The sequence below is a fragment of the Euleptes europaea genome, chromosome 6 (genome assembly GCF_029931775.1).
Source record: "Euleptes europaea isolate rEulEur1 chromosome 6, rEulEur1.hap1, whole genome shotgun sequence".
In the NCBI taxonomy this organism is placed as follows: domain Eukaryota; kingdom Metazoa; phylum Chordata; class Lepidosauria; order Squamata; family Sphaerodactylidae; genus Euleptes; species Euleptes europaea.
Window position 1 is genome coordinate 31,419,289 of NC_079317.1, and position 18,086 is coordinate 31,437,374.

The window sequence follows — 18,086 nt, forward strand, 5'->3', positions numbered from 1 at the left end:
AGCTCTCTCTAAATATTTGCTTGAGTTCCCCCCCCCTTTTGTCATTCTATTACATACAGCGGGGCATTCATTCATCCATATATTCAGTCTATGGTACTCTGCAAGTTTGTTAGCGAAAGAATAGTCCTGAGAAGAACAAAACTGGGAAATGTAAATCACTGCAAACTAGTTTCCTAGAATGCCTTTGCCCTGACCTGGATGGCCCAGGCTAGCCTGATCTTGTCAGATCTCAGAAGCCAAGCAGGGTCAGCCCTGGTTAGTATTTGGATGGGAGACCACCAAGGAATACCAGGGTTGCTGTACAGAGGAAGGCACTGGCAAACCACCTCTGTTAGTCTCTAGCCATGAAAACCCCCAAAAAGGGGTCACCATAAGTCGGCTGCGACTTGAAGGCACTTTACACACACAGAATGCCTTTATTCCTTTTGTATCTTCACGGTGTATACTACAGTGGAAGTAGTCAGGAATTGTGTTTGAGCTTGAGCACTTCAGTTGCCCTTTTATTCTCTTCTAAGCATTGAACAATGGCAGAGGGAAATGTGTATAGGAACTGATGAAGCTGCCCTGCACTGAGTCAGCCCAGCAGCTCTCCAAAGCCTCAGGCAGGAAAGTGTTTCCGCCTTGCTACCTGGGATCCTGTTTCAGTGGAGTTGGTAGGAACTGAATCTGATCCCTGCAGCCCACGAAACACTTGGCCGACCATCATTCTACAGGCGGTCCCTAAAATCTTTACAAAGCAGTATTTGTTGGTTGCTATGTTCGGATAATGAGTAGAAGTCTCATGCCGTAATAAATAAAGGCAGTGACTACTGGCCTAAAGTAATCTCTCTCCAGATGATGCATAACCTGTTCCCCAATGGCTCTTCCTCTAAGGCATGGGCATGGGCAAATACTGACTTCTTTATTGATTTGAAGATTGGCGTACCAAAAGTCAATTCACGCAATCACTGGGCAGGCAGGGGAATCATGAGAAAATCCTATCCCATCCTGTCTCCTTACCTGCGGCCAGCTGTAGGCACACCACTGTAAGTTGCAAATGTGATTAATGTAATAGGCTAAAAACAGAATCCTGTGCATGACATCAGGTGCACATGATGAGCAAGAAGCAAGAAGCCAATTCACCCAGGCTTTTCATTTGACCAGATGGAGACTTTTCAATTACTCTGGCATCAACAAACCAAAGCCACAGTGAGTCCTACTTTATGAAGTTGAGTATGTCATGTAACTAAAAGTCTTCCACTGACCACAAAAAATTGGAAAAAAACTATTTTGAAGAAGTGCATTGCTAATAAAAAGACTGATTCTGTCTTTTATATTATATAAAGACAAGGAAGCGACCCACAAGAACCTGCAGGGAGGAATCTCATTTTCTCCTGCATCCCCCTCCCCTACTGTTTGTTTCCCTCCCCCAGCAGCCCTTATAGCCTGTCCTCTTTAGCCCTCTCCCCGAGTCACACAATGGCTGCTGGGCTCAGTGAATTCTCCTCCATAATGGGGCAAAAGAGTGGGGGGGGGGTGAGACCTTTTCTAGGGCTGTTTTGGCCTCCCAGTCTCCCCGCCCCCGCCCCATGGCTTTGCTTTACAGAAATCAAAGCTTGGAAAGCTCAGCAATATTGTTGTTTTCCTTCAGGCTTCATTCTCCTTCATCTACCCCTTCCCCAGATTCCTATTTCTCAGTCCATTGTCCAATCTGCACCCTATCTAAAGCTGCCAACCGCTTGGCTTCCCTATCTGATTATTCATTTTCCAATCCTCACTTTGTTCCACAAAACTTCTACTACCATCACAGTCTGCAGGAGGGTTTAATTCCAGTTAAACTAGGGTTGCCAGGTCCCTCTTCGCCACCGGTGGGAGGTTTTTAGAGTGGAGCCTGAGGAGGCCAGGGTTTGGGGAGGGGAGGGACTTCATTGCCATACAGTCCAATTGCCAAAGTGGCCATTTTCTCCAGGGAAACTGATCTCTATCGGATGGAGATCAGTTGTAATAGCAGGAGATCTCTAGCTAGTACCTGGAGGTTGGCAACCCTGAGTTAAACTGACAGCTTTCCTTTCTCTCACGAAAGGTGGACTGCAAACATTCTGACACACTGGGTCCCTTTAGTTGGACCATTTCTGAACATTCTGTGCCATCACACCAGCTAAGCCAACTGGAGATAGAAGTTTCACTCCCTGTGTATCTATGTTAATGGCTACTCTGCTGTACATATCTTTAAGGCTGAAGTAGCACTGGGTGGGGGAGGTGCTTTGCTTATTAATAATGTTCGCCTGTTTCCCGTTTTATTACAAGATAGAAAATGTACGGAGGGAAAAACTTACATTCTTGAGATGTCGGGGAGATTGGAGAACGCTTCTCTAGGGATTCTTCTTAGATGGGTTTCCATAAATCTCCTGTAGGATTGACATTCTTTTATTTTTATTTTAAAAATATACCCAACCACTACTGTGCACAAAGTGGCTTCCAAAGGCAACAAGAACACAACAGCATAAAAAAACAACAATTGAAGTAGTAACAGAATTTTAACAATTAATCTGTTCATTAGTTAAATATCCTTCCTAGAAAACATACTATTAAAATTCCTGAAAAGTGTTTCTCTGTTCAGAGTAAAATTAAGCCTCTTGGATCTGTCCACAGTTTCTTGCTGTCCGTTCCTCCCAGTGACTGATCTCTGTGAGAAATTGGGTCTTTTCTGGGGTCAAACCATCATTATGCAACTGTACACTGAGCCTGTTCTTTATTGGCCTTTAAGAGTGTTTGAAAAACTATTATTTCATTGGGGGGGTTGACGCTTGTGTTTTTTATTTGTATTTTTGGCTGGGGTATTGAGATTGCAGAGATTCACTGAACTGAGCTTTTAATATTTTAATGTGTTAGATTATTGATATATGCTTTTTAACTTCTTGTTCTTCCATGGTTTTTTTAAATAGGCAGAGTACAAAAATTGTACAATGAATGTTACCCTTGGTTACTTGAATAAGTGGACATTTCAATCTTTGCCTTTCAATATTCTTCCTATGAGATGTTATGGATGAATTATAAATGAGTACACTGATATTAAAAGCCTAATGAGTTAGAATCTGAACAAATGTAAATGGAAGTAGAAGCTATCTTGATTTTGCTTGTGAACTTTGGCCAAACTGTCAAGTGCCCAAATACAAGTCATAGAGAAATGCATGTATTCAAACCCTGGTGGTCCTTTTTATCAGGGATCCTACTTGGGGAGAGGATTTCAAAACAGAGAAGTTGTAAGCAAGAAGAGGGTTAAGCACACACACATCTGGCCACTCCACCACTCCAAACTGGCCCCTTCCTACATGTTTTTCCACCCAGCAAAAATAAATGGAGCAATGGGGGTTTGGCCTATGCCTTAACATGTAGTTAGGTCCCAAGAGGAAGGAACTCTTAGTGATTATTTTAATTCCTATAATAACTAGCTGCATAAATTACCACTTCAGACACTCCCATGAGGCCTTAAGTATAATTTTCAGAATCCCAATACTGCTCAATTGAAATACCAACAGAACTTTGAACACCAGAAAGTGGATGGGAGTTCCATTTTCTCCAACATTGCACAAATGAAAATAGCGACCTTCTTGTGTATTTGTAACAGCTGTATTCTCTTACCATGGATCACTGAGTGAGCTGTCACTTACTTTTGTTACCTGTTACCCATTTCTGAAGGTTCTCCTCCGCCTGCTCTATATTGTATTTGTTTATTCTGCAACAGTCTGTCAGAGTCAGATTCAGACACCTTTATTGGCATAGTAAAATAGCAACAAGGGAGCAACAGTCTGTCATACTGACTTCTGAAACAAGTTGAGACAGTAAACTGGCCATAAAAGCATCTTTTAAAAATAACGTTGGATAATATTTAATCTATGCATTCGTTTCGATGCATCCATTCTAATTCTTGTTGCCCAAGGGTTTTGGAAATTTGGAAAGGGCACCGCTTCTGCCCTTGTTCCAGGAGGCTGAAGTTGGTTCCCAGTTCCTTATTTGCACTTCCTAGTTCCTTATTCATGAATCCAATGACAAATATTGAGGACAATTTAAAAGCTCTGCAACCCAAAGTAAGGTTTGGACCACCACACGTCATACACCTCCATATTCAGGGGACTCTGCCTTCCAAGAGGACGTATGCTGGTTCCTGATCCAAAGCCCAGTTCTTGTGACAGCTGCTACAAAGTGGGGTGTCCCCAAAACAAATTAACATGCACACACTGGGGACCAGCTCCACCCCAAAACTATCTTTGGACCACCCTGAATCATACATCCACACACTCCAGAGACTGTCCCCTGCAAGAAGACATACAGTGGTGCCCGGTCCAAACACTGGTTCTGGCACCATGAGCTTCTATTTGAGTTGTCACCAAGAAGTGTTCAGTTTTGGGCACCACAATTTAAGAAAGATGTAGACAAGCTGGAACGTGTCCAGAGGAGGGCAACAAAGATGGTGAGGGTCTGGAGACCAAGTCCTATGAGGAAAGGTTGAAGGAGCTGGGTATGTTTAGCCTGAAGAAGAGAAGACTGAGAGGGGATATGATAACCATGTCCAAGTATTTGAGGGGCTGTCATATAGAGGATGGTGCTGAGTTGTTTTCTGTTGCCCAAGAAGGCCGGACCAGAACCAACGGGTTGAAATTAAATCAAAAGAGTTTCCGTCTAGACATTAGGAAGAATTTTCTAACAGTTAGAGCGGTTCCTCAGTGGAACAAGCTTCTTCAGGAGGTGGTAAGCTCTCCTTCCCTGGAGGTTTTTAAGAAGAGGTTAGATGGCCATCTGTCAGCAATGCTGATTCTGTGACCTTAGGTAGATGATGAGAGGGACGGCATCTTGGCCATCTTCTGGTCACTAGGGGTGTGTGTGTGGGGGGAGGTAGTTGTGAATTTCCTGCATTGTGCAAGGGGTTGGACTTGATGACCCTGGTGGTTCTTCCAACTCTATGATTCTAAGCCTGTATGCAAAGATTTGAATAAGGAACAGGAACATCTACATGCCCCCCAAAATAAGGTTTGGACCACCACAAATCATACACCCCTACATTCAGGAGACTCTGCTCTCCAAGGAAGGGTGTATGCTGTTTCCTGGTCCAAAGTCCAGTTCTTGTGCCAGCTGCTCCAAAGTGGGGTGCCCCTAGGACAAATGTACATGCAAAACAATCTTTGGACCACCCCGAATCACATACCCTCACACAACCCAGTGAGCTGCAGCTGAGAAAAAGGCAAACTGCGTGTTGGGGATTATTAGGAAAAGGATTTTTATTTATTTTATTTTATTTATTAGATTTGTATGCTGCCCATTCCTGACAGGGTCAGGCTCTGAGTGGCTTGAAAATAAATGGCCAATATTATAATGCCCCTGTACAGATCTATGGTGCAGCCTCATTTGGAATACTGTGTACAATTGTGGTCACCGTATCTCAAAAAGGACATTCGCAGAGCTGGAGAAAGTACAGAAGAGGGCAACCAAGATGATTAGGGGATTAGAGCATCTTCCCTATGTGGAAAGGCTGAAGTGTGTGGGACTTTTCAGTTTAGAAAAGAGGTTTATAACTCTCTCCACGCCAGGTGGAGTTGACAAGGAGAACTATTCCTCTCCCTCCTGAAACACTAGAACTCGAGGGCATCCAATGAAGCTGATGGGCAGTAGATTCAGGATGGATAAAAGTAAATACTTCTTTACAGAACAAATGATTAGAATTTGGAATTCACTGCCAGAGGATGTCATGAGGGCCACAGGCATAGACAGCTTTAAAAGGAGATTCGACAGATGCATTGAGGATGGGTCTACCTGAAGCTACCAGCTATGGCGACTAAAGGGAACCTCCACATTCAGAGGCAGTCAATCCCTGAATCCCAATGCCAGGAGGCATCATCAGGGGAAGGCCTTGGCCTCTATGCCGTGTTGTTGGCCCTCCAAAGGAACTGGTTGGCTCTGTGTGAGACAGGATGCTGGACTAGATGGACGACTAGTCTGATCCAGCAGGGCTCTTCTTATGTGAAATCTGCTCAAGCTATGCTAAATACCCTTTGAGCAATAATGGGGTAAACCCTTTAAAAGAAGGGATGTTACTAGCTCTTCAAAGGAAGCTGTGATATGTGGACTCTTAAAAAAAATTCTTTGGACTTGGTTTATTTGAATAACCAAGCCTTGTTTAAAATCTGTCTTTTGGGGGCAAAGGTAAGGAAGCAGGAATAATTCCAGGAACTCCTGAATTTTGTAGATCCACAGCAGTCTCTCAGAGCAGGTTTCAAAACAGAAATCAATGTGGTTATCCGTGCCTACAGTTGAATGGATGGAGCTTATTATGTTCATTCATCCAGGCCTTTCAGCAGCATGTTATACTAAAAGGTCATCAAATCTGCTGGACTGCCTAGAATAGATGAGACAGAAGGCACTGTGCGGCAGCGATTCTGCTCTCAGACTGATGGGCTGTTTGTTGAGGATTAGATAGCGAGCTTCGTTACATGTCAGACAGACAAGAGTTAAAATTGATTGTATTGATGCTGACCAGTTCAAGAAGGTGATGTAATCTCCAATGTGTCAATTAGCTATTGGTCAGAGAGACAGTTGTAAACATGTTTGTGGTCACGTAGCCACAATCTGCATATTACTGCTTTCTTCCTTTGTTTAGAAGAGAAAGCAGTACCCAGTTACCTTTTGAATCTCAACCAGAGATGGGGCAACTCTGTAATTTAGAGATGCCATGTGCGTAAGTTTAGTAACTGCCAGATCCTTTCTGGCACGTATAGGAAACTAGAAATGTAGTAAGGATTTCTTGTTTTAACCTCAAGTATACCTTACCCTATTTTATAGTGAGTAAAGTTTGTTTTTGCTAAGACAAAGGACTTTGTCTATTCATTGTGTGCGTGTGCCTTGACTTTCTCCAGCCATGATCATACGATCCATAATCCTCTGATAAAAGAATTTTCCCAATACTATTGCCAGAGGCAAGCAGTGGATGACTACTGGCCTGCTCCTTGGTCTCTGATATTTGGGATAGTCTAAGTTTCTATTTTGACCTGGATAGCCCAGGATAGCTTGATCTTGTCAGATCTGAGCAGCTAAGCAGGGTCAGCCCTGGCTAGTATTTGGAAGGGTGACCTCCAAGGAATACTATGGTCATTATGCGAAGACAGGCAGTGGCAAATCATCTCTGAATGTCTCTTGCCTTGAAAACCCTATGGAGTCACCATAAGTCAGCTGTGACTTGAGGGCACGCACAAAATAAGTTTCAATCAGGTCCATGACAGAGGTCTAAATGTTTCGTTAACAAATAAAAGAAAAAATAAATAAATATCACCCAGCTCTATTCTTCATTTTCATTCCATCCAAGAGTTGTGTTCTTGAATGAATAGCCAAGCATGAAGAAGAAGAGTTGGTTTTAATACCCCACTTTTCTCTACCTTTAAGGATTATCAAAGCAGCTTACAATCACTTCCCTTCCTCTCCCCACAACAGACATCTTGTGAAGTAGAGAACTGTGACTAGCCGAAGGTAACCCAGCAGGCATGGATATGGGGTAGCATCCAGACTAAATCTTCTGCTAGCATAAGGAGTGGGGTAATTTCCACCACCAATTGCTGCAGAACCCCCATTTGCCCCTCTCGCTGTTCTTCGGGGTCCCTGGGGGGCAGCATTTCAGGGAGATCCAACAGCAGCAACAGGAGTGGGGAAGCAAAAAAAGTTGTGTTTGTAAAACTGGATTTTTTAAAAAAACGTTTATCATAGGATTGCCTCATATTGCAGCTGCTAGAAGGATTTTTGTCTTGGTATGTCAGTCTTCTCAGGTTTTCCAACTCTGCAGAATTAATTATACAAAAGACACTCAATCTACTAGTATTAGTAGCATAGGAAGACAGAAATGTGAGTGTCAGATTGAATTGTATTAATTTTTCATATGGATGGTGGGGAGAAAAAAACCCCACTATTAATTTAATATCCTTTTAAGTTTGTTCCCAGAAATCTCCCCGAATTATTTATGATTCATCAAAAAGAAAGAAAAATAAATCAGAGCTTTAGTTTTAATTTTAACTACAATCTGTAATACAGAAATGTTATTTCAAAGATAGGATGAAATGATATTTCAAAAATAGGACAAAGAGTCTGATGGTGCCGTGTGATAAGTCACCATTTCTATTTATTTATTTACTGCTCAAAGACCAACAGGTCAAAAGCAAAAAAGAAATTAAAATATATATAAAACAAACAAAATAGCTAAGGTAACATTCATTTCAGTTTTCACATTTAAAATGAAGGTACAAGTTAAAATTTTAAAAGATAGTACCATTAAATGCCATAGACAAAAATTTTGCGACCCCCCCCCCACCCAAGGGCACATTTGGATCAATATCTGCTAGTAGTTTAGCTACAATCTCTTGCTTAGTATTAGGGCTTAAGTCACCATTAAAACATGCTAGTATCCCAGTTCGGGCATTCCTTTGACCAATCCCGGTACTCTGGGAGGGCAGGTTTCTATTGTAAGTTAATTGATGCTAACAGCAGTGAAACGAAAGAAGTGCTAGTCCAATATGTCTACAAGAAAGCCAAGGTAGTTAAATGCAGAAAACTAATTCAATTTTGTTGTGTAGAAATGCCACACACCCACGATAAAATAAAAAGACTCTTCATACAATGGCAAGGAATAACTCCCACCCACCAGAAAGCCAGTAACAGCCGGGCAGCGCCATCATAAAGGCTGCCTGTGTTGTGGCAGATGGTGTAACTGTGGCGCCATTCATCTGCTGCTCCCTCCAGGGTTTGGTTAGTGAGCAGCTGGCAGGAAAAAGAGTTTGTAGCTGGGTTTTTGAAGCCACAACCATGTCAGTGTCTCCAGCAACCACGCCATAGCGTCCCGACCAGGTGTTTTGTTGTGATGGCTAGGCTGGCAGGTCTGGCCCTGCATTTGTCACAGCCTGGGGCAGGAAGGGGCATGGCCAGGGATGCTGGCTCCATGTCTGCGGCACACACACACCACCCCCTTAAAGGGACCAGTTCCTGTCACAAGTCCCTGGGCAGATGATAGAGTTGGCAAGGGCCCCAGCAATCTCCCTCCCACAGAAACCCTAAGCAGACCCTCGGCCCACACAGTGCCAAGGGTGCCCTCACCTTGGAAGGCGCATGGGGAGATGTCTAGGAGAGTTTGTGCAGTCACGGGCGTTCCCCACTCATTGGTGGCCGTGCCTCCCAGCAGCCCCAGCTATGCTGCCGTGGGTACCCCCAGGACACCCCCTTGCCCACCCTTGTCAGCAGTGGAGCAGGAGAGGGGGCCACTGGGGTGGACTTAGATGTGAGGGCATCTATAGCATTCAGGACCTAACTCAGTTTCCTCCCCTACCAGTGCCCTCCCCACCCCTTCCCAAAGACATCGAGTCTGCCCACTTCATTGCCTCCCCCCACCCAGCCATAGTTTCCAGGAACCCTGCGATCCCACTGCTCGCACAGTGATACCTCCCTAGATGTCTTCCCCCTGGGTGACAGAGCCCCCCCCCTTCCTAGAGCAGGCACACATTTATTTACTTCATTCATTTACTGCATTCATATCCTTCCTTTCTCCCGAATGGGGACCCAAAGGTGCTTACATCGTTCTCCCCTCCTCCGTTTTATCCTAACAACAACCCTGTGAGGGAGGTTAGGCTGAGTCTCTGTAACTGGCCCAAGGCCACCCAGCTAGCTTCTATGGCATGAGTAACGATTTGAACTTGAGGCTCCCAGATCCTAGTATGACACCTTAACCACCACAACATAGTGGCTAATTCGCCCAGACCACCCACTGGCGCATCCCCCCTTCACACAGTAGCAAGCAAAGTGAAGGTGGGGGAACCAGGTGTGAGGTCAGCCGTGGAGGTCCTGCTGTGCCCCTGCTGTGTTTGGCAGATGACCCTGAAGGGGGACCAGTAGCACCTGCGGAACCATCCACAGCCACCCAAGAGGCCTCCGTCTTGGATTTGTCATTGGTCAGCCCTCAGAGGGAGTCACAGATGGGGTGGAGAGAGTGGGGCAGGGAGGTGTGTGGCGCTCCTGTCATGAAGTCAGAACAAATAGACAGAAGCACAGTTGTGGCACAAGCTAGACTTTACTGAACTGCAAATCATGGTGAGGTCTGATGACTCCAGTTGTCACCTTCCTGGGGCCATGGCATGCATCTGAGTGAGGTGGAGTCATCGTACCTTGTGAATTGTGCAGCGTCCTAGTTGGGGGTTTTGTAGGGCTGGGGGCACATAATTGAGTGCTGGGGTAGGGGCTTGGCCACCACAGGAGAGGAAGATGATTTGTTGCACCCGTAGTCAATGTCATGAGCTGCTTTGGGCATCATGGGTATGGCCGCAGCACCGGGGGGGGGGGCGCACTTGATTTTTGAGTACAATTGGCACCTGTGTGCTACACTGTGTTTTTTTGTTGGCATAACTTTTTACCTCTGACAGGGGGAGCTCCCAGGCTGAAAGGGCTTAAGGAGCTGACTAATTCTGGCCATGCCCCTCAGAACTGCTCATAACCACGCCAGCGCAGGGGCCTATGCCTCAGTTGTTCTGAAGGGAAGCCACTGTGGGGCTGCACCAGCCCCTCAAAGCGGCAGAGCAGTGCTGGGGGCCTGCACCAGCATAATCGGCCTTTACGCTGGTGCAACTCATAAATATGCTGGCGTAAAGGTCAGTCAGTTCCCTGAGCACATTCAGCAGCCCCCCTCTTAGGATTTCATTGTCAGTTTGGGAATGAGTCCACAAGAGTTATCTTCACTATGGAAAAAAGTCACAGATGAACTCATCTACCTATAAAATCCAAAGAAATAGTTCCACGGTGACCTCTCAAAAAGTTGGGATTGTGTAGCCTGCATATTGACAGGATACATGAAGGTTTCACATGCATGTATACAGAAACTACGTACATGTCTTTCCATGGAAGGTTTAAAACTAACAGGTAGTCATGTACCCCTCCCATACTAACAATTTAGGAACAAGAATGTTCATTCATGAAGAATGCGTCCAAATATTCCCACCCACTTGAAATACTTCTTCTCTTCCACAAACATCATTACCAGATTATCCCAATTAGAGCAGGATAGCATGTGAAGCTTGTGAAATGAATAATGATATACATTTTGCTCAACAAAGTGGTTTATTTGTGTGGGTTTTTCCCCTCCACCTGCATATCTGCGTGTCACAATTCTCTATGTTCACAAAACTCCTTCTATTTCAAGAAGACAAATATTATGTTCTTCTCCAGATTCTTTTCAAAATATGCTCTCACGGCCATTTATTCCTCAGATAACCCAGCCATTAATGAACCCCGCCTCAAGGAAATTTCTGGGTGTTTGCACTGCCGATCTTTCGTGATTCTATTCTTTAAGGCAGGGTTAGGCAACCCCTGGCTTCCATGGCACACCAGTCCATTTTGCTAGGCACCCAGGGACAGATCTGTGCCCAAGCATGTAAGGCACTGGAAGCACTGCTGGAGCGAGTGATGTGGGAGAAGGCAACAGGTATCGCTTATGCCTGTCCTTGACTCCCAGATCTGCACAGCCACCAGCTGAGTCCCAAGTGAACCCCTGAGATGCTTGCAGTACTACTGAGGTTGACTTACTCCAACTGGGTCTCCAACTACAACCCTTGTCTCCCCCCTTTCCAGTGTTGGTTGCCAGCACGCCAACATATTCATAGGTAGACATTATTTTTTATTTTAGCACTTGGGCCAAAAAAGTGGACTATCTTTGTTTTAAAGGACTGATTTTCACTAGCAAGGCAAAAGCCATGGGACTTTGCATGACACGGTGTCTTGTTTAAACTGGACCTCTCTCCATGCACTGAGGTTAGTCCAACAGGACCTTCCAAAAAAGGGTTCTCTTATTAAGCAAAAAATCAGAACAGTACTTTCCTCCCACCTTACATCTATAGTAGGGTTGCCAGGTCCCTCTTCATCACAGGCAGGAGGTTTTAGGGCAGAGCCTGAGGAGGGAAGGGTTTGGGGAGGGGAGGGACTTCAATGCCATAGAGTCCAATTGCCAAAGCTGCCATTTTCTCCAGGGGAACTGATCTCTATCAGCTGGAGATCAGTTGTAATAGCAGGAGATCTCCAGCTAGTACCTGGAGGTTGGCAACCCTACTCTATAGGCCTTAGTACAATGTTAAATCTCAACAAATTATTTAGATAACTGCCATTAGATCAGCTGAACATATACACTACAGTTGCATTTACCATTTTAGAGGCTCTGGGGAAAGAGCCGATAGTACATGACTACAATTTCATAGACCTCTGTCATGTCCTTCCTTTCAGTCGTTGTTTTCTTAAACTGCCAACATTTTAGCCCTCTGAGGAACGGTTACAGGATCTGGGACTTTTGAGTTTAGAAAGAGAAGACTGAAGGGAAAACTTGATAAAGAGTTATAAAATTAAGCACTATGTGCAGGAAATAGAAATAACCTTTTTCTCCTCCCATAATACTAGAAATCAGAGGGCACCCAGCACGTTGATGGGCATTCAGATCTAGAACAGTCAAAACAAAGTACTTCTTGATAGTGCTAAACCGTGTAACTGGCTGCCATCAGATGTAGTGATGGCCCTTAGCTTAGATGGCTTTTAAGATTCCCAGAGGGTAGGTCTATCAACGATTGTTATCCAAACAGACCCTCCACATCTAGAGGCAGTATAACTCTGAATGCCAGTGGCTAGAAGGCAGGGTCTTTGTGCCCCTGCCTGTGAGCCTTTTGGAGCATCTTGTTGGGCACTGTGGAAAACAGGATGCTGGGCTAGATGGACCACTGGTTTGATCAAGCAAGACTTTTCTTATGGTGGTCATTCTGATGTTTTCCTGAGTTTATCGTAGCAGTACATTTTAGGCATCCTAGGCTAGCTTTTCTTCACACTGCCACAACACCAGAAAAGTTCATACGAAGTACAAGATGAGTTTGACCCAGGTTGGCTATTTGAAGATCATTACTACAAATAGGGTCGCCATGAGTCGGAAGCGACTTGACGGCACTTAACACACACACACACACACTACAAATACGTGGTTTAAAAGAAAACAGCAAATCATCAGGGTAGCAATAGTCAGGGTTTACATAACCTGTGAGCAGTATAGGGAAACATTTTCCACAGAGGACTTTCCAGTGTTTGCAGAAATGGGTGGGAAACATAACTTTTCAGGCTGGGCCAGTGAGGTCTGGGAGTCCAATGACAGGCAGGCCAAAGTAGCGGCGGAACATTTGGCACACTGATTTGAACCACCCAGACAAAATCTTAGACTGTGGGTCTATTTAAATTTACATCCCACTTTTCTGCCTATATTGGCAACCAAGGTTACAAAAATGTTAAAACAAGAGCAGTAGTGGGCTGAAAGGGACTATGGTCCCTTTAAAGGACTATGGTCGCAATCCTATGCATGCTTACTTATTGGAAAGTAAACCCTATTGATCTCTGTCAGACTTCCTTCTAAGTAACCTTGCACAGGATTAGTTGCATGGCTGGAATCCTAAACAGACATGATGGAGTAAATTTGATTGGACTTAACTTTCTTAGGACTGTGTTGTAGAGTTACATTCCACATTGAATATGGCTGATATTTGGAAGACAGGGAAACATCACCTTCCCAAAAACCAAACTTTGCTTTTGAAAATATTCTAATGTAGTTAATGTCCCAGCCTTTCCCCCGCTGTGGTCTCTTGAACCATGTCGCTGGAAATAGGCGCATACTACCCCTTTAGAAGTGCTCTATTCTTGCATTGAAGAATATCATACAGACAAAAAAAATTAAATCAAACTTCGCTTATGCATATACCATTAGCAAGATGCAGGTCCAAAAATGAGATTTTCAAATAAGCCGTATGAATTACCAGTTACCCTGTTTGTTTTAAAGTCACTCAATACTCCTAGGGTCTGTGAGAAAATAGACAACATTGCAAACAAATGTATACTGCATGACAAAATTTGAATCATAATAACGTCTAAATCTGTAAAACCTTTAAGTATCTTGAAATAAGTAGAGCTAAAAGGATATTTTTGGGTGCAGAATTATACAGAGAAATAAATACAGCTGGTTTTATACCATTAAGATTCAGGAAACTGCTGCCATCTACTGCCTAGCTTGCATAGTTCTCTGTATAAGGTATAGAAGCTTTTGCTTTTAAAGGCACCCCCCCCACACACACACACACACTGCTTTATTTCCACTAGCTCTGAGAGAATCAACAGTGCAATGCCCTGTATTCATGTAATGCATTGGAAGGGGAGCATACCTGGGAGCTATACTTCTACATTTCTTCTACATTTAAAGTGGGGGTGTACACTTTACTGCTGGCGAAGGGAACACCTTATTCTTTTCATTTTTTTTTTATTAAAAAAGCCACAAAATGATGTGGCACTCCTCAAAGAAAAGGAGGACCATGTCCATCACTTTTAACAGGGCTAGGAGTTTTGCTAGTATGCTCAGGTGGTAAAGAGGGACGTGCCCTGCCTTTTACAAAATAATTAAGGCTAATCAGATAACAAAAAGGGCTCAGATACCCAGAGGCAGGGATACAAATGGGTCAACCCGAATCAGAGTGACACTGTTCAAAGCCCCACTGATTTCTATGGACTTAAAAGGGTGTGACTCTACTTAGGATGGCACTGTAAGTTTCTCATTACTTAATGATGTAACAGGTACAGTTCCAAACCCAGAATGAGTCCACATATTTCGCCAACTACTATTTTTCAGTGAACACTCTGTCAAAATTTCATAGTTTGGCGAGGTTCAGTTCTTGCAAAGATAATATAAAAAGGCTAGATTTCCCCCCTAATGGCTTAATATTACCATTTTAAGAAATAGTACAGCAAGAGGTGACAGCCAGCATGGTATAGTAGTTAAAGTGTCGGACTAGGTTCAAATCGCCACTTGTGCCGCAGAAGCTTGCTGGGCGATGTTGGGCTGGTCACACATAGGGTTGCCAGGTCCCTCTTTGCCACTGGTGGGAGTTTTTTTGGGTAGAGTCTGAGGAGGGTGGTGTTTGGGGAGGGAAGGGACTTCAGTGCCATAGAGTCCAATTGCCAAAGTGGCCATTTTATCCAGGGGAACTGATGTCTGTTGGCTGGAGATCAGTTGTAATAGCAGATCTCCAGCTAGTACCTGGAGGTTGGCAACCCTAGTCACACAGCCCCGGCCCTGGCTGGTATTTCAATGGGAGACCTCCAAGGAATACCAGGGTTGTGAGGCGGAGGCAGCTCAAACATTTATCAAAAGCTGGAATAAGATTGCTAATAGAAATACCAATGAAAATGTGAAAACTCATATGGTTTCATGTTAGCTCAAATTTATTATTGTCTTATCTAAATGAAAATTTTACAAAAATTATGTACAATGGGTATTTAATGCCACATAGATAGGCTTGTATATATCCAGGGTTTATTAGCCCTTGAAGGAGATGTTCCTCCACTTGAGTAGATCTCAATGCATATTTTGGACCTGTCCTATTATCTAACCTTTTTTTGCAACAAATTCTGAATATAATTAGCATTTTCTAGTCCATGTCTAGCCTAAGAATTGTTTTATGAGTCTCATTTTAAGCTGCTCAGTGTTTTATGCTTTTTTAATGCCCCGGTTGGAACTTTAATGCTGGGGTTTAAACAGTTTATTAATTATCAACACATTTTATGGTGGTTTATATTTTATTATGTCTTACTTTGTAAGCATATTCTCTGAAGAGGGAGCATAGACACTGTCTAAATAAATAAAGGTATACAGTGGGATGGTACATAGTATGAGCACACAATGGGTCCCATTTGGGTTGTATCCTGCCATTGCACTTAGCCTGCAGTGGCATCTTCTTGTGGCACAAGGAGCCTTCCTCCAAAGCAAGAGGCTCTGAAGAAGCTATTGCATCAGAGAAAGATTTCTACCATTGGAGGAAGGTGCTGTGGTTAGGTGCTGGACAGAAGAGTAAACCTCCATGTGTTCAGTGTAGGGTTGTCAAATCCTTCTTTGCCACTGGCAGGCGGTTTTTGGGGTGGAGCCCGAGGAGGGCGGGGTTTGAGGAGGGGAGGTACTTCGATTCCATAGAGTCCAATTGCCAAAGTGGCCATTTTCTCCAGGTGAACTGATCTCTATCGGCTGGAAATCAGTTGTGATAGCAGGAGATCCCCAGCTAGTACCTGGAGGTTGGCAACCCTAGTTTGGAGTCATGTCTTCTTTACACACACACACACACACACACACACACACACACACACACACACACACAAATGAATCTTTCCCAAATGAATCTTCACTATGTAAAATGATATTATCTTTCTTTACCTGCCCACTCCCCACTTGGAATTATCTTTTAAATATTTTTGGCAAAATATTGAGGTTTCCTTCCTCTGACTTTTTTTGTTTTGTTTCTTTTCCATCTGTTTGGGATTTGTTTATTTCACTTGCTTCAGTTTTTGCTTTTTATAAGTTATTATTCACTGAACATTTTATAAAAGCCAAAAAACAATTGTTTTTGTATATTGAACATCACAGAATGGAATGAGTCTTCAATGGGGGGAGATCATACTTTAAAATGTGTGGAGGTGTAAGTAAAAGGGAGAATATTTGGCCCCACTGTACAACTTTAAAAATCAGTATATTTTATTTTATTTTATTGTTGACAACATTCAACAATAGCCATGCAGATTAGCTTTGGATTACACACATTAACAGATCACTTCAGGATACAATGGTTCCATATTAACATACCACACCCTCATTAGCACATTATCTTGATACTTACAGGACAATGATTAGCACATTACTTTTGCAGGACAGTACTCAGTTCAAACCCAACCCCTTTCTGACTATATATTACTCTTCCTACACCCTTGACACTGAGAGACACTGTCCTTCAGTGTTACTACTCTGAAGATGCCTGCCACAGTTGCTGGCGAAACGTCAGGAAAGAAAATTCCAAGACCACGGTTACACAGCCCGGATAACCTACAAGAACCAGTATATTTTATTGCTTCACAACTGAATCAGCAAAATTTCAGATGGCTTGGAAAACTGGCAATGGCTTATGGAGCATGTCATAATTAGATCTCCGCTGTTTCCTGCTGCATTCAAATTTGGATTGTAGCTCATAAGACGGCACTGTGGGCTTACATAACTTAATGCTTGTCCATTAAAAACAAAACAAAGCCCCCCCAAAAACCCCCACTGCAAACAGAAATGTAGAATGTCAGGCAGAACGTTAGGCTAGAAGCCCTCTATGCAAAGGGTACCCCACACACACACTTATGGAGAAGTGTTCAGTCTTGTGAATCCCAATCTACAGCCTGAAATGATACAATGCAGACACTATCACCTCAATAAGAGGCAGTCCTTTGCTACAGACAGAAATTCAACAGCTGCAGTATTTCTCTAGCATAAAAATACAGTGAAGAGGAAAAGTTGAACACATGAAGCTGCCTTATACTGAATCAGACCCTTGGTCCATCAAAATCAGTATTGCCTACTCAGACCAGCAGCAGCTCTCCAGAATCTCAGGCAGAGGTCTTTCATATCACCTACTTGACTAGTGCCTTTAACTGGAGATGCCAGGGATCGTACCTGGTGTTGCCACATGCACTGCCTGACCTCCCGCCCTGGTCATGGCAACCACTCTAGAGACTCACTGTACTGTCTAAGCGTTAAAGCCTGCTGCTCTGGGCTAGCGCTCTGCTGCATTACCAGGCTGTCCAGGACAAGAGACCGGGTCACCCCTGCAGAACCAGCCAAAGGGAAGCCATAACTCCGAAGCGAGAGCATCCATCGCTCTCTCCTGCAGTCCCCCCCCAGTATCCTGTGAGAAAAACATCTGCCGCAATCTGCATTAACAACTAAGAAGAGCTCCTCTGCCGCATCCCTGGAGTGTAGAGATTCACACCTTCCTGAGGTACATGAGAAGATCGAGTCAAGTCTCCCAGAGATATGCAAATCATTGGTGCCAGCTTAGTTTACAAATTGTCACTGTCCGATTCCTGCAGCCGAAGTCTTTGATCCCTATTGTTTTAGATAGGAGCCATAAGGGGAATCTCAACCCCCCCCACCCCAGAGAAGGGTATATTTTGCCCTCCCTGACAAAGCAAGTAGTTCTTCTTCTTCTTCTGCCCTACCT

The 18,086-nt window shown here is 43.8% G+C and overlaps 1 protein-coding gene across 1 annotated transcript in view; it reads right to left on the reverse strand.

The window, feature by feature from the left end:
• TSHR (thyroid stimulating hormone receptor) overlaps positions 1–18,086 on the reverse strand; it is a 64,516-nt gene that overhangs the window by 33,544 nt on the left and 12,886 nt on the right. The window contains exon 2 of the mRNA XM_056851481.1: positions 2,316–2,387. Within this exon, the coding sequence (XP_056707459.1) occupies positions 2,316–2,387 (72 nt within the window). The remainder of the gene's footprint in view (positions 1–2,315; positions 2,388–18,086) is intronic.